General features: G+C 40.2%; 2 protein-coding genes across 2 annotated transcripts in view; both read right to left on the bottom strand.

Annotated features, from left to right (window-relative positions):
- The window catches only part of LOC117460169 (calcineurin subunit B type 1-like), a 37,437-nt gene extending 16,093 nt beyond the window's left edge, over window positions 1–21,344 (bottom strand). The window contains exons 1-2 of the mRNA XM_034101443.2: window positions 21,129–21,344; window positions 9,049–9,088 (exon numbers count right to left, since the gene is read on the bottom strand). Coding sequence (XP_033957334.1) covers window positions 9,049–9,088; window positions 21,129–21,131 — 43 coding nt within the window. The 5' untranslated portion in view covers window positions 21,132–21,344. The remainder of the gene's footprint in view (window positions 1–9,048; window positions 9,089–21,128) is intronic.
- Window positions 21,345–22,665: 1,321 nt separating this feature from the next.
- cnrip1b (cannabinoid receptor interacting protein 1b) lies at window positions 22,666–26,143 on the bottom strand. Its single transcript, XM_034101427.1, has 3 exons — window positions 25,965–26,143; window positions 24,401–24,545; window positions 22,666–23,364 (listed from the first exon to the last, which is right to left on the bottom strand). The coding sequence occupies exons 1-3, from the start codon at window positions 26,141–26,143 to the stop codon at window positions 23,200–23,202; spliced, it is 489 nt and encodes a 162-aa protein (XP_033957318.1). The 3' UTR covers window positions 22,666–23,199.
- Between the last annotated feature and the right edge of the window lie 1,230 nt (window positions 26,144–27,373).

Genomic DNA, 27,373 nt, shown 5'->3' with positions numbered 1-27,373 from the left:
GCGTTCATGTTCAAAGCCCCAACAGACTGGAATACTTTACCTGCTGCTATTAGATCTCTTGCATCATTGGGTATGTTTTCACATGCATTATCATCTCACTTTCAACTGGTCTGTACTTGATATTCATGAAACTGATATTGATGAAACTGATATTGATGAAACTGATATTGATGAAACTGTTATTGATGAAACTGTTATTGATGAAACTGTTATTGATGAAACTGATATTGATGAAACTGTTATTGATGAAACTGTTATTGATGAAACTGTTATTGATGAAACTGTTATTGATGAAACTGTTATTGATGAAACTGATATTGATTAAACTGTTATTGATGAAACTGATATTGATGAAACTGATATTGATGAAACTGTTATTGATGAAACTGATATTGATTAAACTGTTATTGATGAAACTGATATTGATGAAACTGATATTGATGAAACTGATATTGATGAAACTGTTATTGATGAAACTGATATTGATTAAACTGTTATTGATGAAACTGTTATTGATGAAACTGATATTGATGAAACTGTTATTGATGAAACTGATATTGATTAAACTGTTATTGATGAAACTGATATTGATTAAACTGTTATTGATGAAACTGTTATTGATGAAACTGATATTGATGAAACTGTTATTGATGAAACTGATATTGATTAAACTGTTATTGATGAAACTGATATTGATTAAACTGTTATTGATGAAACTGATATTGATGAAACTGTTATTAATGAAACTGATATTGATGAAACTGATATTGATGAAACTGATATTGATGAAACTGATATCGATGAAACTGATATTGATGAAACTGTTATTGATGAAACTGATATTCATGAAACTGATATTGATATTGAACTGATATTGAACTGATCTGCTCGACTGTCTCTCAAATTGTAATGATTGTATGTATTACTTAAATTGTACTTAACAGACTGTGCGTGGTTTGTCTTGTGTGTCATGTTTTGCTTTTTGTCTTCTTGTTTATGTATGTCTGTAAGTTGTTGCTATTGTCGGGACCCCCTTGAAAACGAGATGGTGCATCTCAAGGGGTTTATCCCAATAAATAAAATGTCTATATATATATGGCTCCTTCTGAAAACTGTTAGCAAGTCCTGCAGCACAGTGCGAGGTTTACGGCTTTACAGAAGACACTGAATACTGATGAGATTTAACTATTTATTTCCTCATGCAAACTCTTTACAGTGAGTGCAGTAAAAAGGATTAAATGTCCTCGAGCTTCACAAGCACCGACTGCCAACATCTCTGGTGCGATGACAGGCATCGAATAACTGTCCAACAAATGAACTGCTCGGCAGCCTTGGTTTTCTCACAGTAGGAACCAAATACAACGCTGGAACAAAGGGTCGCAGGTGTGGGAACAAATATGAGAGCCAGGGACGAAAAGGATGAGATGTTCTCCATTTTTTTTATCCAAACACCTGCACATGCAATTACAGACGGGAGGGGGAGTTGCTCTTGCAGAAAGAGTGATGGAGAACACGTGGAATATTTAACATTCTGTGTGCAGTTCATCTCTTCATTACTATGTTTAACGAAACAGCTTGTTGTGAAGGGATTTCAAGTGAGTAGGTGGGATAAAATGGACCCTGTTCTTGCTGATAAGTAGCCTCCTCCTGACCCCCCCTACAGAGGAGGAGGAGACGGATGGTTTTAAACCCAGCGCAGGCCTTACTTTGCATGTTTCAGCCTCTGGCGGGAGAGACAGCTGCGATGATGTGGGCGATGTTGAAAACTGACACTCGACTGCACATCTTTGTCCCGTGTGGATTGTTAGAATATGGATAAAGGCTGCAGGTGGTACATGGTGGTTAAATCACATTTAAACCACATTTGGTGCATGAAAGTAGATTTTTGATATACCTTTTATGGCAAAAGATTCATTTTTACATTTACCAAGAGGATGAAAAGATGATATTTTGATTTAATTAGTAAGATATATGTCCATTCATTTGGTTTAAACAATAATATAGAGACAAAATGGAAGATTTAGGAGAAAATGATAATGTTGTATGTGACAGGGACAGCTCTCTCTGCGGGAGCTCCCCACACACTGTGCTAATGATCGTCTCCGAGGGAGACCCGATGTAACTGTGAGATGATTATGATAATCTCATATACTCCGACACAGAGGACACAGACAACACACACTTTCATAAGCGCTGTATGCACCCTCAACTGTGTTACTAAGCAACTGGAACCTGTTAGCCCCACAAAGTAGCCCACACACACACTCTCTGGATGGTATGGAGAGCCTTTGCGTGATTTCAGAGGATGCATATGCAACCTGTTAGCCTGCCGAAGTAGCACACACACACACACACACACACACACACACACACACACACACACACACACACACACACACACACACACACACACACACACACACACACACACACACACACACACACACACACACACACACACACACACACACACACACACACACACACACACACACACACACACACACACACACAATTGCTCATGAGGCGAACGCTTGAAAACACATGCATATGTAGATGTCATCAGCTTCAGGCTCACACTCTGTCTGTCACACACGAGCATCGATTTACATGAATAAATAATACTGCAGTGTTTGTCCAAATGTCCTCGTTCTGCTGGATGTTGTCTTGCATGTCTTAATGTACTGCTTGTGCCGTTCTTGCTGTAGTGTTGAATTAGGGCTGGGAAATTACTCAAAAACTCAAATCAAATTAGCATTTCGGCTACCGGGCATTATGAGACAAGATAACTGTTTTAAATACAGAACACCTGCGCCTGTCCTTTTCACTGAGTTTCTCACTGGACTATGTTTAATGTAGTTTACCAACATTTTGTAACAAATGTTTGTGTTAGTGTGTGCCACATTTGATCTAAAATATTCTGTCTAATATATCTAGAGGTGTTCAGTAGATTAAAGTTGTATAAGTGCAATGATTTTACGACAACGCTTTTTTTTTGTATGGAAGGTATGTGTTGATCAGTATTTTTTTCTAATTTATGTAATTTGTGTATGTATTTTTGTCTGAGTTTTTAGAATTATATTTTATAAATTAAATCCACCGTTAAAAAGGAAAATGTTTTATCTTAATTTCAATAAATGCATGAAATTCTGAAATACAATAGACAATCATTGTTTATTAGATTTAGCATTATATATTCAATATCAAAATCAATACCAGTATTTTCATAATTGATGAAATCTTCTTTTTGGGAAGCCTCTCTGATGGCACTTCACACGTTCTTCCCGCCTGGCCATGGCCGTCGTTGCCCCGCACTTTGGCCGTGATGCCCTGTTAAAAAAAATGCAATTCACGGCCAAAGTGGCCTTTGTGCCCCTGTCAAAAGTAAAAACAATGTCCTGTGGTATTGGTATTTTGACTAGCAATTTAGTTAAATTGTTAAGTTTATCAACGCTACAACATAGCGTTTCGTGAGTCGGTTGTTGTTGTTGGGGGGAAAAGCAAACAGCTGTTGGGAGGGCGCTCCTTCTTCACTACAGATTATTGCGCCACCTAACCATTCGCCAAAATGTTTTTAATAAAATCTTCAAATAAAAGAAAGTCACCGGAGGAGTTAAAGGAGTGACAGGGAGTTGGCTGCAGTGACGCGTCCTAAAACCCTTTTATAATCTATCGATTAGATTTATGATTCGAAAATTATAACAGTAGGGTAGACGTGGATGTGGAGATTATCCGGCTGAACAAAATGTGCATTTATCAAACAGGTTTGTTTTCCACAGACCTTATTTCCAGCTATTTTCCAAAACCCTGTGGAGAAATCCCATTGCTTTTTGTGGAGGGAACCAGCAGCTTACTTCCTGGTTTTAGGACGCGTCACTGCACCTCTCAATATGATGCCAGTATAAACAAGGTCTTCTGTCGGCTCTGTACATCAATGTCGACCTATGCTGACAAGTAAGTGAAGAGTAGACAATATAAAGGTATTGGCGAAATGTCCCACCAGTTTAGGATAATGAAGGTTCTAATCAAATCTATTACATAGCCATTACATGTCTAACTCCTAATGACAGGAAGGCAGAAAGTGCATTATACAAATAATAATACTTTAGCAGACATTTTTTAACAATGACCACAATATCATTATTTTAATAAACCAAATATGAACAATTGAGGAAAATGAGGAAGAACTGATGATTAAAATGCTGTAGTACAAGTAGTAATGCAGTTAGTGCATAAATTATTGCAACAAATGTGTTAATTTTCTTCATTATTAGTCGATTTTTTTTGGTGGACGAATGCTCCGGGCCAGTGGTTACAATGGTGGGGCCAGTGACAATACCATTTTACCCTTACTGTCTACCCCTGACTGACTTATGTGGTTTATGGCTGAACTTAACGTATACGTTTAAGAAACACTATTGCTATTCAGCCGTTTGTAAAACGACTGGTGTTGACGTTAGTGCTACACTTTTCAGTCATGTTGATTGACCAGCGTAATTTAACCAAACAGCCTTTGTGCCCTGTCATGTGGCCTTTGTGCCCTGTCATGTGGCCTTTGTGCCCTGTCATGTGGCCTTTGTGCCCTTAAAAAAAATGTGAACGGGAAGGCCAAATGGCCTTGCCCCTAAAATGACGAAATTCTAAGCCTGCTTCCCGCCCATCATTACTGCAACCACAGCTAACAGCTAGCTGAAGCTAAGCAATACACCGAGTGCTTCTGGCATTCCCTCCCCATTTGTGTTCAATTATAAAACACAATGTTCCAAAAAGTCATTAATGAATTTGCTCTCATAAGCGCGCTGGAGTCATGTGACTGAATTAACTCTGAGAGGGAGGAAGTGATACACAGAGAGAGAGTCAGCCGACATGTTACTGATAGTTACAGCGAGACCCTCCGCTCTATATAGCTCCCCCAACCCAGAAGATAAGGTGTGAGGGGGGGGGGAACATGAGAAGGTTACAGGCACAGCTCAGTAATTACACACACATGAGACACATGACACTGTGCATGTTACTATAGCCGGCTGTTCTGAGCCAATGAGGGTGGAGCGTCGTCTTGTCAGGAGACAGACAGATACAGACAGATACGATAATAAAGCCACAGATTGCATCAAAGAGGAACTCCTAAATCAGTTTACCAGAACTGCTTTGCGTGAGACAACGTTTGCTTTCAATTTGACTTAATTTAAAGTTTTCAAATCAACTTTATCATCAAGGCTACAGCTTAGTTTGTGGCAATGAACAAGTTCAATCCCAGGCTCCTTCAGCAAATACAAATAGAATTAAGGCAAAATAAAATAAATAAAATAGTGCTTCTGTAGCCCTCAAGGGTTTGAAGAAAGTAACCAGGTGAAGAATGAAAAGTCAGCGTGGGTCTGGGGGCAGAAATATGTTTTATGGAAGTACAATACTAAATGTGTCTCGTGGGGAAATTGGCATTTCATAATAGCTGAGTAAATATGTGTAAACAACACTTGTGTACATGGTTTTGCAAGAGCAGCACAAGTATGACAACAAGATATGATAGGGAATTTTCTTTGCTTTTTTCATTCTAACAAACTGATTTTCTATGAATCGTGTCAGTGCTCGAAGCGGCATGAACGTTTCCCCTCGTGTGTTTTCTTAGTTAACAAAATGCAGAAGCGTTACCGTTTGGAAAAGTCATAGAAAGATTTTGAACTTCCTCTCTTTCAGTCCCTCAGTCTCAGTTTCATTTAGGCGGGCGATAAGAGGTGTCCTTAAAGTAGCCGCAGTGTGCGTGCCACAGAGTGTGAGTGTGTGTAGCATAGAGTGTGTGTTTCACAGTGTGTGTACCACAGAGTGTGTGTGCCACAGAGTGTGTGTAGCATAGAGTGTGTGTTTCACAGTGTGTGTACCACAGAGTGTGTGTGCCACAGAGTGTGTGTAGCATAGAGTGTGTGTTTCACAGTGTGTGTTTCACAGTGTGTGTGTGCCACAGAGTGGAGCTGCAGGACGCTGAGCATTAGCTGATTGCTCTGATAATGTACAGCTCGCAGGCGGGGGCAGCACACTGACGCTGTGTATTTATAGCTGTGCTGTGATCAGAAAACCCCTAACTCACCCCGCCACCTCCACCTCCACCGACCGAGGCTCCCGCCCTCAGGGAAACCCCCACCTACAAGGAACTCCAGCGAGCCGCCCGCCGTTTATTTTGGGCGGCAGCGGACGAGCCTGAGATGCTATCAGGCGGCGATCCTCTCTGAGAGCATGAGGGGGTGAGGCATGTGTGTGAAAAGAGTGGCGGTGCAGAGTGGGCGGGTGCATGCACTCGAGAAATATGTGTAGTTTATAAAAGTGTGTGTTTCAATGTGGTGTGTGTGCCAAATCCGACAAGTAGGCCATTACATTTTGCCTGATCTAAACTCGGTAGAGCCAAGCGTTGTGAAACACTGAAGATACAGGCCTTTTAAAAATCGATTTTACTCCATCAAATCATAGTTTTTGGAAGTTTTATATTTATTTGTCTAATGGCAAAATGGCTTGCATTACATTATATAATAGTTAAAGAGGCCCTATTGCGCTTTTTGGGGTTTCCCCTTTCCTGTAGAGTAGGTTAGTTAGTATAGGTTGTGTGCATGTAAATGGTCTGCAAAGGCTAAAATCACCCCTCCTTAAATGCCTCCATTGTAGTCCTTCGTTTAGTTTTGTAACATAGTGACATCACAATATAAGACTTGCGCTTCTCTTGGCTAGCGCTCCAACACATTGTACATGATAGGCTAAGGGGCGGGACATCTCTAAGCGGTTGACCAATCACAACAGAGAAGACAGGGCTCTGGTTTCAGTCAGCGTGAAGAGAGGCATAATCTGACAACACGTTTGATTTGAAAGACTTTTTCTGAATTAGAAAATGTGTTTCAATACACTAGAGTGCACAAAGTCAAACATCTGTGTATGTGTTGTGTTCTTAAAAATGAAAATGCAGCACTGCTCTATACCGTACTTTGTGATCCCTTTTATTGAGACGATCTCCTTGTGTCTATCTTCCGCACATCAACAAAGAGGTCATAATTGTGTGACGACAGGTACAGGTGAGCGGGTCTTGGACTGTCCCGTCTTACTGAGGGCAGCGAGGTTGCAGCGGGTTAATCTTTCGGACATGAAGGCCACAGCTAATTTCCTCACAGCCAATGAGCGGCTGTCCGAGCGCTTGAGGAGCTGAACAGCTGCTCAGTGGGAGGAGGGAGAGAGAGACCGAGGGGGAGGGAGAGAGAGAGAGAGGAAAATACATCTAAGAAAGAGAAACTCAGAGACAGAGGAGTGCAAAAAGAACGACAAATATAAATGGTATGGTATAAAAAATCTTATAATAATAAAGTAAATGCTAATATGCTTGCAGTCAGGGTGGAGCAATAATCTGGTTTTCAGCATTGATATCAATATTATTATAATATAGTAGTTTATATACATATTTCACTATTACTAGTATTTTTACTTCCTTGCTATTATTTTTGTATTTTATTGTATTCATAAATAAAGCAACCGTTACTAAACCCAATGTTTCCATGGAACAGACCTTTGTCTATTACTGAGTACCTGTTGCACTATTAGTCTAGCATTTTGTCAGAAGTGTGTCTATTTAAATAGTTCTTTATTGAGGATATTATAAAACTAACCAACCAACAACTTTATTAATCCCGCAAGGGGCACTTGGTTCTGAGCAGCAGCTTATGTCATGAACACAGGCAGGAACATACAAGAGGAAAACACACAGATACACCCGGGAGCACGGATGTGGATAATTCCAATTTACACTATGAATAGTTCAAAGCATCACAATAACAAATAAATAAATAATCAAGTTAAAAGCCTTTTCAAGAATTCAAAAGTTTGAGAGCAGAAGGGATAAATGATTTAGAAAAGCGATTAGTCCTTTGAGCAGGCAGAGCATATCTACGCCCTGATGGCAACAGACGAAAGAACACGACCTGGAGAGTTCAGAACGCTCTCGACTCTCCGCAGAATCTGTTGGTTCCAGAAGGAATTTAAGTCTCTCTGTTTCACGCCGATGATCTTGGAGCAGGTTTGTCTTAATCTGATTATAACAAAGTTGTTTGATGTTTTTACATTTCTGAAAAGAGCTTTTATGTGATGCTTAAATAGCTATTGATTACTGAAATGAAAGAAAGCAGGACAGTCAAGGAGAAGAGATAAACAGATCGACTTGAATATGGAAAGAGAGATGCTAGAAAAATCACAGACTGAACGCAGAGGTCCTCGCAGGGTTCAGTTCAGGGTCACACGTCACCCAAACCCCTCTCCCCTCACCAGGGTTGCACATCCTGGAGGAGGAACGCCCGAGAGGCAGACCGGGGTCCTCCGAGGACAGCAGAGCAAGCCAAGTGCGTAGAGGCCACTGTGCTCACAACTGTAACAGGAGTCATTTTAAATATGTTTGTGTTTGTAATGTATGTGTTGGTTGGACAGGCCTCAGATGACCCCAAAGTGACACATCATGCTTCAGAGTTTAAGCTTTAAACAAGTACTGTAAGTCCTCTGTTGTTGCGCTATCACTGAGCTCCAGCAGGCATCAACTATTGATGGGAAAACGTAAATGTATGTGCAACCGAAAATAGGGTTTTTATTGTCATTATACTGACAATAAAAAATAGAAAAGACAAATATAGTCAGTTAATATATATATGTTATTTGATATACATAAGTATGTGAGGGATGGAATATTAAATATGAGAGATTTCTGATTCTGATCTCTGATATTTGATTGGCTGTTGACCACTTTGAGTTGGATTCCTTGTCGGATTTGCACCAGAAGCGAGTCTCTGCCCGTGTTGTTGGACACGTAAAAATATCAGAGTTGCAGAAAAGACAAATATAATCAGTTAATATAGGCAACCTTTCTCCCATCTTCTTCTACTCTGCCTTTGTATTTAAACTGCTGCACTTTTGGGTCAAGATCACAGCTTGTAATATTCCTCGCTTTTGCAAAAATAAATATATTGACTGCCCGTCTCTTACAGAAGGGGATATGATACGAAAATTGAGCAGGAAAATATTCAAAATACTTACAATGCGTGCACATCTCCAGCGGGAAACTGCCTTCATTTCCCTAAAGAAAACAGAGAGACAGAGGTGTCAAAAAGGCACAGGAACAACTTCAGATTATGTTCAATATTTGGAATGAAACACTGTGGGACGTTTCTGTCATTACTAAAATATAACAATAGGATACATTCTTGATATGATCTAAAATAGCATATTATTTGCATTCGAGTACACGTCATTATGTAAATTCTTTCCCATTTTGAAATCGTTTTAATCATCACGGTTTTTTTGCCGTTTTCTACAGTTGTTTCTTTGTTCTTCAAAAGAACAATGGCCCCTGCTGGAAACAGTGAACAGACAGTAGGACAGGTGGTTCAATTCATTTTCATACCACAGGTTTCTCAACAACTGAAACACTGCAGACAATGGAGCAATCCAGCTGTGAATGTGATCATGAGGCAGAGATGCAGGTGTAACGGCTAAGACTCTGGACCCTGTACTGTTAAATAAAAAGATGGATTGTAACTCCAGACAGTATTGTTTAGTACGATGGGTATTGATGTAGAATTGTGGGAATGAGCAAAGAATGAAGCCGTGTTGGTATTACAGAAACGCTCCGGCTGAATCGAGCATTAAGACTTTCTGAGATATTGTTTTGATCAAAACATCAATCTTTCCACGCGAGGCTTCAGTGCTTTCAAAGTGAACCGTCATTGTCTAGAGACGGCATTCCTCAGATAGCCTGTGTGCAAAGATGTCCTTGACGTATTTACCGCAGATCACGAGGCAGGACAGAGAAGAACTTTATGTTTAAATGATAATATTTTTGCACAGTTTTCTGCTTACATTGGATACGAACAACCTTTTAGATTGTGGGATAGATTGTTGCATATTTGTAATGGTCACTCTAGATTATGTATGACATTCTCTTTCATCAAAATGATTGAAGTTAAAATGAGAAAGTGCTGAGTGTATTTTGGCATTAACCTGTAAAAGAAAACTTAAAAAAAAGGCAAAAAAGACCCCAAAAATCCCACAAATACCAATATTGATATATCGGTTTGAATTATACTTGTGTTGAAGTTGAGGGATGTTAAACCCTGATGTTTCCTGAGATTAGGGTGAACTCTAGTGCTCTCCATACCATCCAGAGACTGTATAGTGGTGTGTGTGTGTGTGTGTGTGTGTGTGTGTGTGTGTGTGTGTGTGTGTGTGTGTGTGTGTGTGTGTGTGTGTGTGTGTGTGTGTGTGTGTGTGTGTGTGTGTGTGTGTGTGTGTGTGTGTGTGTGTGTGTGATCTGGCTCATGTCCAGCAGTCACATCCACATCACAACACTGCAGTGTTCACTGAGCCTGAGTCTGATTGCTGGCAGGGAGGCTGAACGCTCACATGGAGCAGAGAGGAGTTCCTGTGTGGGCGAGGGGATCCTACAGCTCAGAGAGAGAGAGCGAGAGAGAGCGAGAGAGAGCGAGAGAGAGCGAGAGAGAGAGCGAGAGCGAGAGAGAGCGAGAGAGAGCGAGAGAGAGAGAGAGAGAGCGAGAGCGAGCGAGAGCGAGAGCGAGAGCGAGAGAGAGCGAGAGCGAGAGAGAGAGAAAGGCTTCAGGCCAGCAAGCTATCAACCCCAACTGCAGCTCCATCGAGGAACACCAAACTGGATGTATTATCATTATTATTTTGTATATTGATTGTTGTGCTTTTATTTAGGTCTTAATGTGTGCATATGTGTAAATGTGTCTTTTGATAGGTATATACATATTTGCATCCATATTTTTATATATATTTGTTTTTGTATTGGGGATTGTGTGAAACGGTATGTCGATCTCTCTGTCTGTACACACAAACTGAGAGATTGACAATAAAGTAGACTTTGATAACTTCCTGACCGCCCTGCTGACTGTAGCTTCTGGTCAAGGAAGTTGGTTTGAAAAGCTCTTAAAGCGACACACAGCTCCACTATACACGCTGAGCTCGTCACAAAAAGCCAGTGCTAGTTATGTCATGTAGCTTATCTCTGTGTTGCCGTACACAAGCAGACTTACCTCAGAGAGGTTGGGGTATTTTAAGAACAGTGAGGAGAACGAGCTGACACAGGATTAGCCAGGATAGCGACTTAGCATTTGACACTGTGTCAGGAGGGCACGGTGATCAGATGTTGACATGGTTTTCCTGCGTGGAAGCATTTGCTGGCTGTTGCTGGGCTTGTATTCCAGTGACAGAGCTCTACTGGGGCTGGGAGTCCCATTGCAGGTGTGGCTCTGAAGGTCATTCGGACCATGTATTGACCCCTGTAGGAAAAGGTCCCTTTGCTTGCTTCACTACACTGAGCTAGCTGAAGGAGACCAGGAGACTTAAGTCGTTGTTCACATCTTTATTTAGTTTTTCTGGGTCAGGATTAAAGAAACGGTATTCATTGATGCCTTTAGTGCACAGCGTTTCAGCATCCTTAAAGTGAACCGAGTTATAATATTTAAAAACACAAGTCAGTGCTTCATATTCAGCACAGAGGCTATGTGTGAAGACTTTCTTTATCTTGGCTGGGGGCCAGGAGGAGAAATAGCAGGTGTTTCATGTCATGAGTCTAGACTGCACCTTTACTTCAGCTGTCATAAAATATGTAGCACGGATAGAAGTCGATAGATAAGCAAACAAACTGGGAACATCCGTTTGATCATGTGTGTCTAAGCTTGTCATCACAGCACCATAACTCGCCTCGGGGTCGACCTGTGCCGTCCAACAAGAGTTGAGATGAAAGTGATTCCCAAATCAAAACATTGACAAATAATGTCCACCAGTTTATTGAAACACCAAACAAAGATTCACACGGCAAGTTTTTGAAGTTTCATTCAAGTGCATTTCTGTGTTGGTGGTTTGACGAACAAATCCATGGCAACACTCAACATAAGCTAATCATGCTATGTCAAATAAAGATAAGAATAACACACACACACACACACACACACACACACACACACACACACACACACACACACACACACACACACACACACACACACACACACACACACACACACACACACACACACACACACACACACACACACACACACACACACACACGTTGTTATGTTACACGTCACGCCTCTTTTGACCCGTATTTTGTGTAAAGAAGAAAGGCCGGTGAGGGTGGAGCTTCTGAACAGGAGTTTTGTGAACGTTCTTTTTAAAAGTGGCTTAAAGGTGGGGTCGGTAAGTTTGAGAAACCGGCTCGAGATACACTTTTTGTTATATTCCATGGAATGCTCTCGATAGCAATGAATACATTAAGTGCTTTGACAAAAAATCACATCATCAGTGGAAGCCGTGGCGCTGTAAAAAGCACGACCAATCATCTGAGCCGGCCCGGCTAAAGTAACTGGATGGCCTACCTGCCTGTCAGCCTGCCATCTGGGCACAAACTTATCTCGTGCCCTCATTGGTCATGTGCGCGTTCGTGTGTGTTGGAGGAGGGGCTCTGTGAGGAAGTGGCAGATTTCTTCCGGCTGTGTATTTTCAAATTCTAGCGCACTAGAGCTGGTTCCCCCAAAATTACCTACCCCACCTTTAAGACAAATAACAAACTACTTGTTGTGATACGTTTACTTCAAAAGAACAAAGAACATGTAATTTATTTGTTGAAGAATGCAAAGAAAGAGAAAGCAGATGTAGACATCTATAAATGCATCCATGGGATTTAGGGTTAAGCATTTCAAAATGTCTGCTTTCGGTATTGACCTTTTAAATAATATCCTTTGATAAATATATCTACGGTGAATAAAGAAATACTTAAACAACATGATGGACAAGTGTTGGGTCTGTCCGTTCATTCATGCGCAGTAAGCGCCGTCTGTAGGCCCCTGGAGGTACACAGGGTAACAGCAAAGCAGATTTGGTGTTGAGGATTACAGGTTTACTAAGCAGGGCCTTAGGTCACTGCTGTGGTTAACCCTGGGTCAGGAGTAACTCTCATGCTCTCCGTGGCAAACCACTTCATGCCGTTCTTGCTTAGCTGGCCTTTTTACATAAATGCTAATGGCTCAAATCAGATGGGATTATTGTATAAAAAAAACACACTGAAAAGGAAGTGAACAAAGTGAAAAAGCATTTTGCATGCACTGACAGGAATAGAGAGCTCGTGTTGGCTCATCAATAATGCAGCTTCATTCAGAATCAATTGGGCCGGAGCACACAAAACACGTTTTGCTTAATGAAGAGTCTGGCTGGTTCAGCAGCAACGCGACGGCCGACCCAAAAAGCCGGCTAATTTTAGACCCAGTCATAACATGAAAGACTAGAGGACATGGGCAGCTGACTTGGAGGGCTTTCCTGAGGCATCTCTGACAGTCTCACTCTACAATGAGCTAAATAAAATGGCAGCGAATTCACATTTGGTTTGTAGTAAGAGAGCCCTTTATCATGATAACTGTACTCTAGTATAAACTTTAAATCCTTATATATTTCCATTTGCTGTCCTTCAAATATTAAGTTTAAGTTATAAATGATAGTTTATTATATGTTGGAGGCCATAAACGTTCCATCTTTCTCATGTAATACAACTGAACACTGTTTGCAAAACTAGTTATTTCATATTCAATCCTTATTCATCCAAGGCACCAAAACTGGAGGCTGCCTTATCTGCAGTTTGGTTGTTTAGTTCTTTATTAAGTAAAGGGCATATCAGTGGCAATCAGTCACTTCCTCAGCCATAAGTGTTGATCTAAAGGCCCTGACACACCAAGCAGTCACCAGAGGACTAGCCAACGCTGAAGTCGGCTGTTGCCTGGCCGTGTTCTCCTGCGTTTTGGCCATGTGTCGCACGGGAACACACCGCACCGACTTCAGTGCGTGAGTGGCAATAACTCTCCTTACCAGCAGGCGGCGGTAGTGTGTATTCGTCATTCAAAAGAGGCAACAACCGGAAGACAGAGAAGAAGAAGAGTATCTTTTCTCCGTAATATCATACAGAGCTGGCCTCTCCTGGATCAAGGTGATGAGCAGGTCTTCGTTTGCATCATTCCAGATCGCCATGATGAGATGAAAATGAATAGCAGTCTGTGTGTGCCTTCTTAAATCGTTTGTTTACGTCCCTCACTTCCGCTTCGCTTCTCATGCACTGATTTGCTAGCTGAACAGCCAATCAGAGTGATTATTTGGTCCGACTGCCAGACCCGATGCATGGCCGATTCAACATGTTGAATCGGCCATGCATCGGGTCTGGCAGTCCAAATAAGGCGTGTCACGGTCGACGGTGCGGGACACACCAACCTGACTACGGCGCCGCGAATGCCCGACAGCCTCTGACGGCCTCTGACTCCCAAAATCGGGTTGGTGTGTCAGGGCCTTTACACCAACTTAATAAAAGGCCTGCTTTGCTAACTTCTCAGCTACTGCGCACTTTACAGACAAACATCAGAATGACATCAAACCTGACTTGTGGCACTCAAAATGTTGCATAATATACCGTACTTTTCGGACTATAAGCCGCGACTTTTTTCCCCATTTTTTTGTACAGCTAACGGCCACTAGGGAACCTCCTAAATCTATGGATTTTACAGGTAAAATGAACCACCTTTAACTCTATGGGCTCTAGGACCGGTCCGCGCCCGCCACCTTTAAGCGGCGGGCTCCAGCAGGAAAAGCTGGAGGCCGGAAAAGAGTGAGACAGGTAGCGCGCCAAAGTAAAAGTGGAACCGGGAGACAGAGCGAGAGCAAGACAGAAGGACAATTTAGCTGCTGCGGCTTATATGCGGTGGGCTTTATAGTCCGAAAAGTACGGTAGATATTTAGACACTGTGCAGCCCTCTGATTGCCGTCAGTGCATCCTAGAGCTTGCTGGAATCAAGCAATGACTTGCAAAGATCCTATAAAAATGTATAATCGTGTATTATTACAATTAGCATAACGTAGAACATGCTAAGCAGTGGTAGCATCATTTCCTGAATCCCATCGGTGTTGACTGACACAATGTGCATAATGGATGAAATGACAGAAACACTAAACGTCTCCGTATCATTTAAAAACCTGCATACGAGCGGAGTGTGAACTGATATGTTTTGTTCTATGACCCAAGTTTGTTAGAAATGTGTCTCTGTCAAGTCTGTGAGCTTTAAACTAAATCTGTGTGTTCGACAGAGGTTTGCTGAACAAACACTACAGAGGCTTTCGGTTTGCGATGCTGCTGTCCTGTGAACATCCCTCACAACAACTCTAACCTTAAATAGGTGACACATTGTGGGCCACTTCAGACAAAACGCCTCATTCAGTATCCAACATAGGACTGGAATCACTGCGGCAGAAAGGTGTGATCAAATGCCATTGAGTTAGGGCTGGGCGATTCTTTCGGTTTTCACGATTAATTTGCATGTTTACTTTCCTACGGTTTGTGAAATGGCTGAACCGAAAAATCGCGATTTTAAAACATTTCTATACTCCGCAGATTTGTTTTGCTTTAAGGGACTCCGTAGTAGCTTACTCTCTCACTTTCCAGAACGCGCACAAAACTCAGCCACATTGCCTGCGACTACCCGATCTGCAGCTCTGCTGTTGTTATGCTGTGTTCGTTGTTGAGCATAACAGAGGACTCAGACATTGTACATTACATATATAACTAAACACGCCTTTTCTCCTCCTTATCTCTTTCATGACTTTTCATTTAATATGGTGTTGAACACTGTAATCAATACTCAAGACAGGAAAAACTTCACGGCTGGTTTCATTTCTGGTAGTTCCGGATGTTGTCTCATGCTACCCACGTCTGTAAACAAACGTATTCAAATAAACTGTACCTTCATTTAATATTCAGCAATAATAATATCTCGACGTCTATACAGTAGTTGTAGTGTTGGAATCAGTAGGTTTCGGTGTGCAACACTCCGTGTCATATCGCTACTAAATTCACCTCTATAGTAAATGGTATATTAGCCACATGCTAAATGCTAACCGGAGATGAAGGATTTTCAGAATAAAAGCTTAACAACTGCGCACGAGAACTTCTGGTTTTTCAGTATAAAACAGCATTTAAACTGACGGTATGTTTAAGGTACTTTAAGGTACTTTATGGCATCAAAAACATTGATTTTAATTTATAACACTGTGCGCATGTGCAGAGCTGCAGATCGGGTAGTCACATAGCCTACTACAATCACATTCACCGCTTCACCGACAGACGTACCATAAAAATGTCCACGAACACAGATGAAGAACTCATTCCTAAAAAAGGTGCTACTTCAGTTGTATGGAAGTGGTTCGGGTACAAGCGGTCATACATCTAGAACAAACAACTGTTCTGTGTAAGGTCTGTAGAAAGACAACTTCCTAGAAAGTTAATGGGATGTTATTTTGTTTGAGGGTATTTTTTTATTATTCATTTCATTATCATTATTTATTATTTGTTGTATTTCATTTTACAAGTTTTTTCAGTTTGATTTAAAAAAAATCTTTGCACATTAATGACAGGCAAGTGCCGTGGTGCTGTTTTTATTTTATTTTTTTTATTCTTGAACAACTGATTTGTTCACATAGGCCTAGACTACTTGGTAATCTCATTTATTTTTATTGTGTTATTAAAGAAAATATGTATTGAAATGTTGCCTTGGTCTGGTTTGTTTAGAAAAAAACAGAAAAAATCGAGGTTTAAATCGAAAATTGTCCATTAGTTAGAAAAAAAATCGAGATTTTATTTTTAGGCCAAATCGCCCAGCCCTACATTGAGTTCATTATTATAACAGATCTCAGCAATAACTACAGGACATCTCAGAAAGTCTGTACCAGTACTGGCTGAGCCTGAGCTACACATACAAGACACACACGGTCAGTATCTTTCCTTAGGAATTCGGTTTGCATAATTTCCTGTTTCCAGCTTCTTAAATCTGAAGGTCGCTGCCTTTTCTCTTTTTGTTTTATGTCATTGTGAATTGAATAGGTTATATAATGGTCTGTTAAAGGGATGAAAACATTCAAATTGATGTTGTCTTCTAGGACCCTGCCGATAAGCAAATATGACTGAATGTGGGGGATGTATTCAAAACGTGTGTCTAGCTTGGCATGTTAAGTTAGCATGTTATTGACACATTATTTTTGAACTGAAAAGTGTGTTGCTTGTGCCTTTTCTTCCTACTTTGCTTGCTTGCATGATTTGTTCAAGGATCACCAGAGTCTCAGTCACACAGACGTGTCTGCAAGTGTCAAGCTTATCGCATGATAAACATTCTCAACCCTCCAGAGTCACATTCACATGCATAGCTGAGCTTTCAGATTGGTCTTTAAATAGAGCCTCCATTTCTCACCCTAACTTTGTACGGCAATCCAGGCCAGGCCAATAACCAGCTGACGAAAGATCGCAGATAACCACTGTATGACACAACTGAGAAGCCATGGGCGGTGTGTGGAAGAATTTGGATGAGCTACTACAAGCCTACAGTCATCTGTCGTCTTTCACACATATAGATTTGACTCTCCTTTGTTCCTAAGGCATCACCGCTCACCTGCATTTCTTGTTTTGAAATATTGCATGTGGAGGTGTGTTTTCTTTGTCTTCCCTTCTACTGTATGTGTGTGTTTTTCCTTTGTGAATAATACAAGAAGGTGAGATGTCAATGTGAGGCCAATGTTTCAAATCAGTAGCTGTTCACTTCAGATCATTTATGGACATTTTGAGCTGTCAGACATGTGAGTGAAGGATCTGTGCCAGATTTAGAAGTCAAGTGCAAATATGAAAATAATTACCAACATCTTAGCTGCCTGAAGTACCTCGACTAGGGCTAATCCTGCCAGCCATTTCTATCCCTGACTTAGGCTTACTTATAAAGGGTTTTGAATGCCTCATGCTATGTAAACTAACAATGCCTAAATCGTCTTATGCATTTACCTCGTGGTGATAAAGCCAAGTATTTCCTAAATGCTGAAAACATGAGGAAAAGTGTTTTTCTTAATATTAATGGTGCAGGGCCACAATCCAGTGACTTAAGGAGCAAAGAGACACATTCCTTCAGTTATTTTTTACTGGTTGGAGAACTTGGACAACTGTATATCTCCTTGTTTTGTCTGTACTTATATTTCAACAGAAACCAACACTATTGTTATTTGGATTCATGCAAAACGTCACAGCTGCAGATGAATGTGTTGAAACAGCAGCTTCAATAACAGCTCAACATCAACGCTTGTCTATTCCAGCAGAGGTGTCAAATTAGGGACACAATGATATTAAAAATCATGTTTCTCACATCACTAGATGCATCAGTATAATGACAATAAAAACCCTATTTTCAACTGTTTTTTACTTGTACTTTTATATACAAATCTCTCTTTACTCTATAGGAAGTGGTTAATGTCTGATAGTAGGCATTAAAGTCTGGCCTGGAGTTGTTGCTTCATGCTGGGCAAGACACTGCAAGCAAAGCTGTCTGCAAAGCCCTGTGTTGTTGGTTCCAATTCTTCCACTGAAAGTGTGCAACATGTCGGGTCTCAAATATAGAGATTTTTAAATTGACCAATATATGATTTTGTTGAGTAATTGAACATCTGGTTTAATCAACAGATCTGTAATCCATGCAGACTTTATACAAAATAATCTCTTTAAATCTAATAATAATGTGTTATTAGGTTCTTGGAAATATGGATACAATACTAAAACAACTACTAATCGACATCTTGGTCAACTAAGACATAAATGACCATAACCTGACTTATGGAAGAGATTATTTAGCCAGCACATTTGAGGTCTTAAATGCGGATAAGGCAGACATAGAAAGTGATTTTGATATTTAAATCAGCCATATAAAACCAATTAGTCAAAGATGCTGCTTCTCGCAAACAGGTGATGTATTTAACCTATTGCTCAACCCTATAGGTGTATGTAACTTCCCCCCATCCTACATTATGTCAGTGGCATAATGTGGCGTATGTGTTGCATGTGTATACTTCCATTTTGTTTTTACCTTTGAGCACATCCAAACAGTCTCTAATGTACTTTTAACATTAAAAATGAATATTTTAACTTGTCAAAGATGCTAAAAACACCAGAAAAATAGATTTCCAAATGACAATGGTGTGTCCTGTGCTGGTGACTGCTGGACACAGTGCAAGCATAGCACTCCAGCAATGCCATAACAAATGAGGAGAATACATCCAGATTGAGTGGGCTGCTGGGGAGTGCACTGTGGATCACGTCGTGTTGATCATCACTTGTGCTGGTGGTGCGCTGTGGCTTTTATCTCTTTTACATTAGCTCCGGCTCGATCTTTATGTGGGTGGCGCGTGATTGCTCTGCAGCATATGGTCTCCTTAGCATCAGATCATTCCACTACATGCTTAAGAGACTGAGAGTCCCTGCCCCCAACCCCCCCTTTCAGCAGAGAAGAATACACTTCAACTGGACGTAAGTTACTATCTGTACAACATGCCTGCCCTGAGTCTCTGCCCTCTGGCACAGAGTTAAGAGTGCTGCAGGGTAAATGTAACAAGGTGTCCTGATCATTTTAAGCTCACCTATCTCCGGGTAATTCATTTAGTATAGGACAGAAAAGAAGCCACTGGTACGGCTCGTTCATTGCTGTCAAGAACAGAACATGCTGCTCTTTGGCCTTCATGTGTTCATTTTCTTTAGTTTCTCTCTTTAAATAACCCTATTATTTGTATGTTTTGTACTTACACTGTTCCTCATTGCATTTTTACCGGCAGTCTTGTATAATGAACATCAATTCCTTTGTTTATATTTTGCAAGTAGTAGGTTGGTCCAATATACATCTTACATTTTTGATTTATTCGCCCAGCTCAAGTTGTTAAACTTAATGACAGCTTATTTGCTCAAGTCAATATTTATAGACATCTAAATCTAACAGTCAACAAAAGGTCAGAGCGACCCAGATCCAGAAAACCCCAAACAAATAAAGGCTTCTTAATATATAATAAAGCAAATACAGTGGAATAAGAAATTAAATGAAGCTTTTTTTTTTCCTGTCCACCCAGGACAATGTGTATCAGTGAACAAAAGCCTGCTGCTGCCAATGTTGTGCTATAAGAACATCAATAACTGATCAGAAAATGGATGGATCCATGTGTGTGATCATGTTTGGAAGGAGGAATTGGAGGGAAAGTGAAAGCAGGTACAAAGGTGGTTTAAATCGTGTACAAATAACCCACAATTCCTGGACACCTCCTTGCAAATAAACACTGACAACAAGTCAAATGTAATCCTAAGTAGACCTAAATTAAATATGGATCAAGCCCTGGTCAAACACACTCCTATTGGTCACTACATGGATGCCTTACGGTTACTAGGCAACACAACATCATATCATGTAGTTTATATGGTATACATTGTATAGGCCCCTGACCAATTAAAAAGGAACATAACACAGCTCTCCACTTTGAATATAGTATTTGTCATAGTTTATATCATATTTATATTTGTGTAAATACCGTCTTTATTTTTAAATGTGTTGTCTTTAAAATAGACTAAAACGTATTCTTCTTTCTGTGTCTTTGTATGCACCATTTACACTAAAGTACATTACTCGTTTGTGTAAAGCTACTACAGATTCTGGTTCTGAAAGCACTGTGGCCTGATATGCCAGTAGAACCGCTGTAAATACATACAAGTGTAACCTCAGTCGATTTATTAAAGCTCACATGTAACACTGTTGCAACTATCAACACAGCGCCATGCTTCCCCGAAAACTCATTGAGATAAAAAACAGACATGCATTCACTTTTCATGTGTGAGTGCGAAAGCAAAGCAAAACTTAAGTGACATTTTCCTGTCTGCGGTGCAAACTGTGCCACAATTAGTCGCCAAGCAAAGGCCATTTACGAGTGTATTTTTTGCCACGAAAACTAATTTGCACAGGCCCGTGTTGCTTATAAGAGTGAAGGCTATACTGAGAGGAGATAAGACATACTGTATATGGGCCACAAGCTTTAGGCTACTGTCAGCCCCGGGGTGTTGCACAAAGTGGGCGAGGAAAGCGTTTCCTTCTCAAGAGAACTCTACGTGTTTTAACTTTACGTACAAAAACAACAACAACCTGTCAAAAAGCCACATTTATCGACACAGGCCTGCAAACTGGTGTGTTTACAAGTCGTCGGAGGGGTGGAAATTAAGTGCTTACCATCTTGCAGGTCGGATGATGAAATCCAGGCGGAAAAGAGGTCCAACAGGGGGAGTTGGTAGGTCGCCGAGATGTGGCGAGAAGTACTACAAAATATATGGTTGTGGTGCTCTCTGAGGTCTCTCGTCCTGGCTTTAAAACCCAGCTTCAGGCTCCTTCACCAAGGCTTTCTGTGCTGTAGCAAAGGGAGGCAGACCTGCTGGGAGGGGACGGAGGAGGAGGCTCGGCTTGACAAGCAGGCGGTGGCGGAGAGGAGGAGAGAGGAGGGGGAGGTGCTGCTGGAGGCTACTGTACATCCGGGAACTACAGGTTCACTACGGCTGCTTGTGCTTGGGCTCTCTCCACTGGAGCTATGGCTGTACTGCAGGAATACCCGACACCTTGCTTAGGCCATTCTGCACTGTGTGTGCAGTGGTGGAGAGTTACTACTAAGTACATTTAGGATAGTGCTGTACTAATGTACAATTTCGAGGTACTTAATTTGAGTATTTCTTTAAATTATGTTTTATAGCCAGACAGATTTTTTTTTTTTAATATAGGCTACAGCCCAAAATGTCCTACCAAGATGGAGATTTGAACCCATGTGTCACAGAGATCAGAATATGGTGTGCCTGTATGAACCTCTGAGTTAGACAGCAGTTTGAGCAGGCATGATTTATTTGAAGTCATTCGATCACATGACCTTTTTTTCGTCCCTTGCAGTTGGGGGTGTCCCCTTTAGGCTGGCAAGAACAAAAAAATCTCTCAAAACATGAAAACTCACAAAGATAATGAAGGAAAGGAAAACATAGTCCTGCACCTTTGAGTGTGTTTCTCTCTTAAAGCAGGCAGGGGGGGCAGGAGCTCCAACAAGGCGTGTAGGACAGAGAGTGAATAAACATATTATACAGAGATGCGGTATGAGAAACCAATGTGATTTTGGAGCATTGCACAATGTAAATCTATTCTAGTAGAGCTCAACAATGGAATTTCTGTTAGCTAAACTGCTCATTTTGTTGTTTTGAGTATTCAGAACATGTCATAATAATTGTTTTGTCAGTGCGATTAACGTCTAACTGCCGTGATTGACCTTTTTATCAACATGCTTTATTGGACTTTTCCCTTCCTGTCAAGTTGCATCTTTCTGCAGTGTTTTTGTTTTATATAATACATTTACATAGTTTTCATTTGTTGTAGTGGTTTACAATACTTGTTTCTTGAGTTGTGTACAGTGTTCCTGATCTAAATCTGATGTAGTTTACAGTAGGTTTACGATGAATCAGTCCAAAAAAATACATTTTCCACAAAATATTTTCAATTTTACTGATAACATTATAAACAGCAATTTCACAAAAAGGTCAGAGTGACATTTAATTTTCACCACTATTGGACCATTTCATCATGTCTGTTGCTCTGGTTTCTTGCATAGGTCATTTCAATATTTTAAAGAAAATAAAAAAGTTATCTTTTACCAATATACAAACAATAATATGAAAACACTTTTAAATATTCCACTGTACAAAATGGTCCAAAATACAAGTAACGACTACAAATATATATTCTGAAATGTCATTATCTTGTACGTTTTGAGTATTCCAAATAAATTATTTAGCTTGAATAAACAATTCATTATTATGGCTAGGTCCTTCAGAAGAGGTAGAGAAAACAACACACTGTAAATAGCAGCACGACTTCACCCAAATACAACATTCCTACATCCAACACTGTATCATACAGTACACAAAATAGTACCACAAGAGAATACTCATACACACAGCTGCAGAGGGTTTCATTCCAAAACACTATGGTCCCTTTTTTGATTAATCCATGTGCAGTCAGTGGCAAAGGAGAACACTTCTGGATCTCTTTGGAAAGTGATTCTGGAATGAATCTCTTACACGTAATACACGTAATGTGCCACATTTGATTAACCACCATAAACCCCTGTGGAAAGACTACATTTGATATTTACGGCACAAAGGGAGAGTGGTTGCATTTCCTTTTAAGGTAAGACAATACCTCATCGTGACATTAAGGATAATAACGTTTTGTTTTTGCAGAGTAACACTAAACATTTGAAGCTCTTCCTCCGTCAGACAAACATCTCCTTGTTGATCCACATGAGCGTGCGCGTGTCGTTGGGTTTGCATTCGTACTCGATGCGGTTGAAGCTGTTTCCCCACTGGCAGTGGTCCCTCTTGTTGTAGTTGTAGTACTTCACCTGCCACACCGTTTCAAACAGACCCGCCTCTGTGAACTGGAGGAGAAACACATGCACAGATGAGGAAAGACACACACACACATATGCACAAAATGTTTTCAGCATCTTAGTGGCATCATTTGATGCTCTAATGACAAGACATACAGAGTGGACAGATCGGAACACACACACACACATAAACAAACACACACACACACACACACACACACACACACACACACACACACACACACACACACACACACTCGCACTATATCATCATGTGAAGGGGAAATGAAGAGGAGGCATACTGACCACACACACACACACACACACACACACACACACACACACACACACACACACACACACACACACACACACACTTTTGTCTAAAGGCTGCACTGATGCATTTGATCTCTCGTAAATAAAAATTCAAACAAACATTTGAAACGCAGATTGTATGTTGTCAGTAAAAATTATATTTGTTCCTCCACCACAAACCGGAAAGTCATGTAACTTTAATCAAGGTCAAGCAATAATTTGTTGTAACTAAGAATGATCCTGTCTTTATGCTACTAAGAAACATCACTGAAGCTTAAAGCATCTGTTAATTGCTGCTAGCTGAGGAGACTTGAACACTAAAAACAAGAACATATTTGTTTTATTTTTAGTATGCACATCTCTAAAAGACGAGCGGATCTCGAAATGTCCCCATACAGCATTGGTTTGTACTGGGTACTGATCCAACACCAGTGTTTCATTCCAGTAAATCTATCCGTATTTGTATAGTTAATTATTAGAATATTGAATTGTACACCAGCAACTTGGTAAAAAAAAACGGAATTACTTCTATATATGTGTACTACTAGTGTTATCCTTTTCAATGCAGGAACACATTGGTTAAGCCTTTACCAGGAAGTACATTTCAGTGTACTGTATATTATATGCAATATACAAACATGAGATTGAAATTAATAGGTAAATCTCATTGTCGCCAAAACCAATCCAGCTATTTGAGTGAGTATCGACCCGAATAAAGGTTTAGGTGCATCCCTAGTAGTTTGGTGCACTGTGCACAGTATATCCATACCTGTATGTTTATCTGAACTGGTTGCCTCTCTCCACTCTTAGTATGTGTCACCCCTTCTGTGTCGTACTGGCCGCTATAGACGACGGACTGGGGGTCTTTAGACTGTTGCTCCAGAGGGAAGGTCACCGCACCGATACTCATCGAGCTGCAGGTACACAACACATCAGACTAATCTTTAAATTAAAGGTCCATGTGCACAGAAGATGGATCCTCAAAACAAGTGAGTCAATGTTAATACATTCAAAAATACTGCATATATTTATTCTCAGAGTAACTTGTTATGTTCTTTTTGTACTTTTCTATTTGTGTGTATTTATATTTCTTGTAAACATTAATTTGTTGGTTTTCACCCAAGCAAATGTCTTGTATGTGAAAACCTGGTTATAACACCGGATTCTAATTTTAATAAAACAAAGACTAGATGTATTCAAAATAATGTCATTGATTGGATGTATTAAGAAATTACACATGCAATTTTAAAAGCACTAACTGATAAATACTTCAAGCTTCATAGCTACTTACTGATGCAATTTTGTTCCAGATTTCATTGTGAGAAATCCTTTTAGTGAGCTATGTCTGCAGCTGTGTTTTATGAGCATGCTCCAAATATCCTTGCATCATTGCACATGTGACCTATTTTTACACCGTAGTGTTCAAGCAGTTTCACAGCATGTTAATAATAATAATTATACACAATCAAAACCACGGAATCCTAATCTGTGTGGATTTTATGTGCAGCCGATCCTTCATGTGCACCGTGTAAAATTCTACTTTCGATCGCTACACATGGAAAAATGACTTGTTGAGCGTTCAAGTGCATGGCTTTTAGTCAGACAATATATCGCAAATATATTTTACTGTGATACGTACAGAACAAAATGTATAAGTGTTTTGAGGGGTTTTGTGTTTTTTTTATGTAGCTTAAAAAGCACGAAAACCTCTTTCTTACACTTTATATAGAGAGGTAAGGGCTATATATCCCAATGTCCTTGAATGGTGCCTTTAACTCCACACATGCTTTCTGTTAAAGTCATCACTGAGATTCCATGGAAGGAAATCCTCATTTTAAGTTTTTCTCGAAATTACCATTAACTAATAGCCTATCGTGTAAAATAGACTCTGTGTTATCAAGCAGAATACTTTAAGTGTTAATTGTCAGGAAATGAAGCAGACATATGCTTTCCTTTGTAAAGGAAATGACATGACAAAAACAAATAAATGGTAAGAAGCTCAAACGTTTTTAAAATACCAGTTTAGGTTTACCGTCATTTAATTCCACTCCACGCTATAATATTAAGGGGACAATAGGTGGCTGCAACATGCAACAACATTCTCTATTTTTGGAAGGTTCGTGGGAAAACTGCAATCTCCTAATTGACTGTAAACGTTTCTTTGGCACTCCTATGTGCCTTGAATAATCACCGTGGCTTTTTCTCAGAAGAGATTTGTAAAGTAAAAATACCATGATGTTTGTTCCCTTAAATGAATAGATGTAACATGGCATTTTGGTCCATGCCCATGTCATGATGATCCACGCATGAAACAGAATATGAGCGCTACCTACGTGGCCTGGACCGCTCCTGGTTTAACGACCACTTCGATCTTGTATTTGGATCCGGTTAGCAGTTTGATGGTCCGGGTCTGTCCGAACCGGGCACCGTCGGATTTGAAGTGCACCGCCGTGTTGTTAGGGAGCATCTTCATATTAATCCCAATTTTGACGAGTTGAGGGATGTCGGCCATGTTTCTATACAGCTTGTTTATCCCCAGAATCAAATGTGTTAAATCAGTTCAACAGAGAAATGCCGTGCAGAGATTTCCATACCAGAGCGAGCAACTCAGGGAAATACTCCGCGAGCCGTAATCCCGTGTAACCTGCAGCACGAGCGTAATCCCACCCCTCTCTCTCTCGCTCTTTCTATCCCTCTTTCTCTATCTCTCTCCCTCCCCTCTCTCTCTTGCCATTAACTCCCTTTCTAATTCTTAATTACGGTGTTAGTTCGGATCACTTGAAGTTAAATCTATTTAGCAGTGCTGAAATTCTGACAATTAAAGTTGTCGATAAGGCCTAAATTAATTGACACTGGGGAGGGGATTATAGTAAAGCATGTGGTAGGCTACTAATATAAATAATAATAGGCCTACAATAACAATTACAAGTTAAAATCCACTATTTTTAAATGGTAATCCAAAAGGATTTGTGATAAAGAACCTTTATGACCCTATTGTTTATACTATTTTTTAATAATTTGTAATTGTTAACTACTTTTTTTACTTCAAGGTTCAAGGTTCAAGGTTCTTTATTGTCAAACTAACATAGCTACAGAGTAATTATGTCGTTGAAAATCTTAGGTCACAGCTTCTCCAACAATGCAACACAATACAGATAAACAGACAATATTAAAGCAATATTAAAGTATATTATATTAAAAGTAATACAAAATAAAAATAGTTCTTAAAAAAGTGAGAAAAAAGTGGAATAGTGCAATACGAGTCTATATACAAGTTATTGGAATGATATATTAGATAATAGATAAATAATTACTAAGTGATGAATGTTGTGAAATTGTTTCAGCAGTTCAGTTGTTTAACAGTCTTATTGCCTGCGGGATGAAGCTGTCACTGAATCTGTTTGTTCTTGTCAGGATGCTGCGGTAGCGCCTGCCAGACAGCAGCAGATTGAACAGTTTGTGGCTGGGGTGATGGGGGTCTTTTATAATCCTGAGGGATTTCTTCCTGAGCCGCTGGGAGTAAAGGTCCTCCATGATGGCAGCTCCGTCCTGGTGATGTTCTGTGTTTTCACGACCCTCTGTAAAGCCTTACGATTGAGGGTGGTGCAGTATACCAGGCCGTGATGCAGCCATTCAGGATACTCTATACTAATATAAATACCTATATTAAGTATTTGTATTTTAATGTTCAGCACACTGGTTTTGTAACAAAATAATTTCCCAATGTGGGATTAATAAAGTA

Source organism: Pseudochaenichthys georgianus, chromosome 15 (assembly GCF_902827115.2).
Source record: "Pseudochaenichthys georgianus chromosome 15, fPseGeo1.2, whole genome shotgun sequence".
NCBI lineage: Eukaryota > Metazoa > Chordata > Actinopteri > Perciformes > Channichthyidae > Pseudochaenichthys > Pseudochaenichthys georgianus.
The sequence above is the reverse complement of the archived record's forward strand: the minus strand, read 5'-3'. Positions and strand labels throughout refer to the sequence as shown.

Bases quoted from the DNA above. Each gene is read 5' to 3' on its own strand.
- cnrip1b (XM_034101427.1), bottom strand. From the start codon at position 26,143: ATGGCCGACATCCCTCAACTCGTCAAAATTGGGATTAATATGAAGATG. The intron at 24,546-25,964 runs GTAGGTAGCGCT...GTGTACCTGCAG, and splicing joins CCAGGAGCGGTCCAGGCCAC to CTCGATGAGTATCGGTGCGG. The intron at 23,365-24,400 runs GTATGGATATAC...TTTCTCCTCCAG, and splicing joins CAGTTCAGATAAACATACAG to TTCACAGAGGCGGGTCTGTT.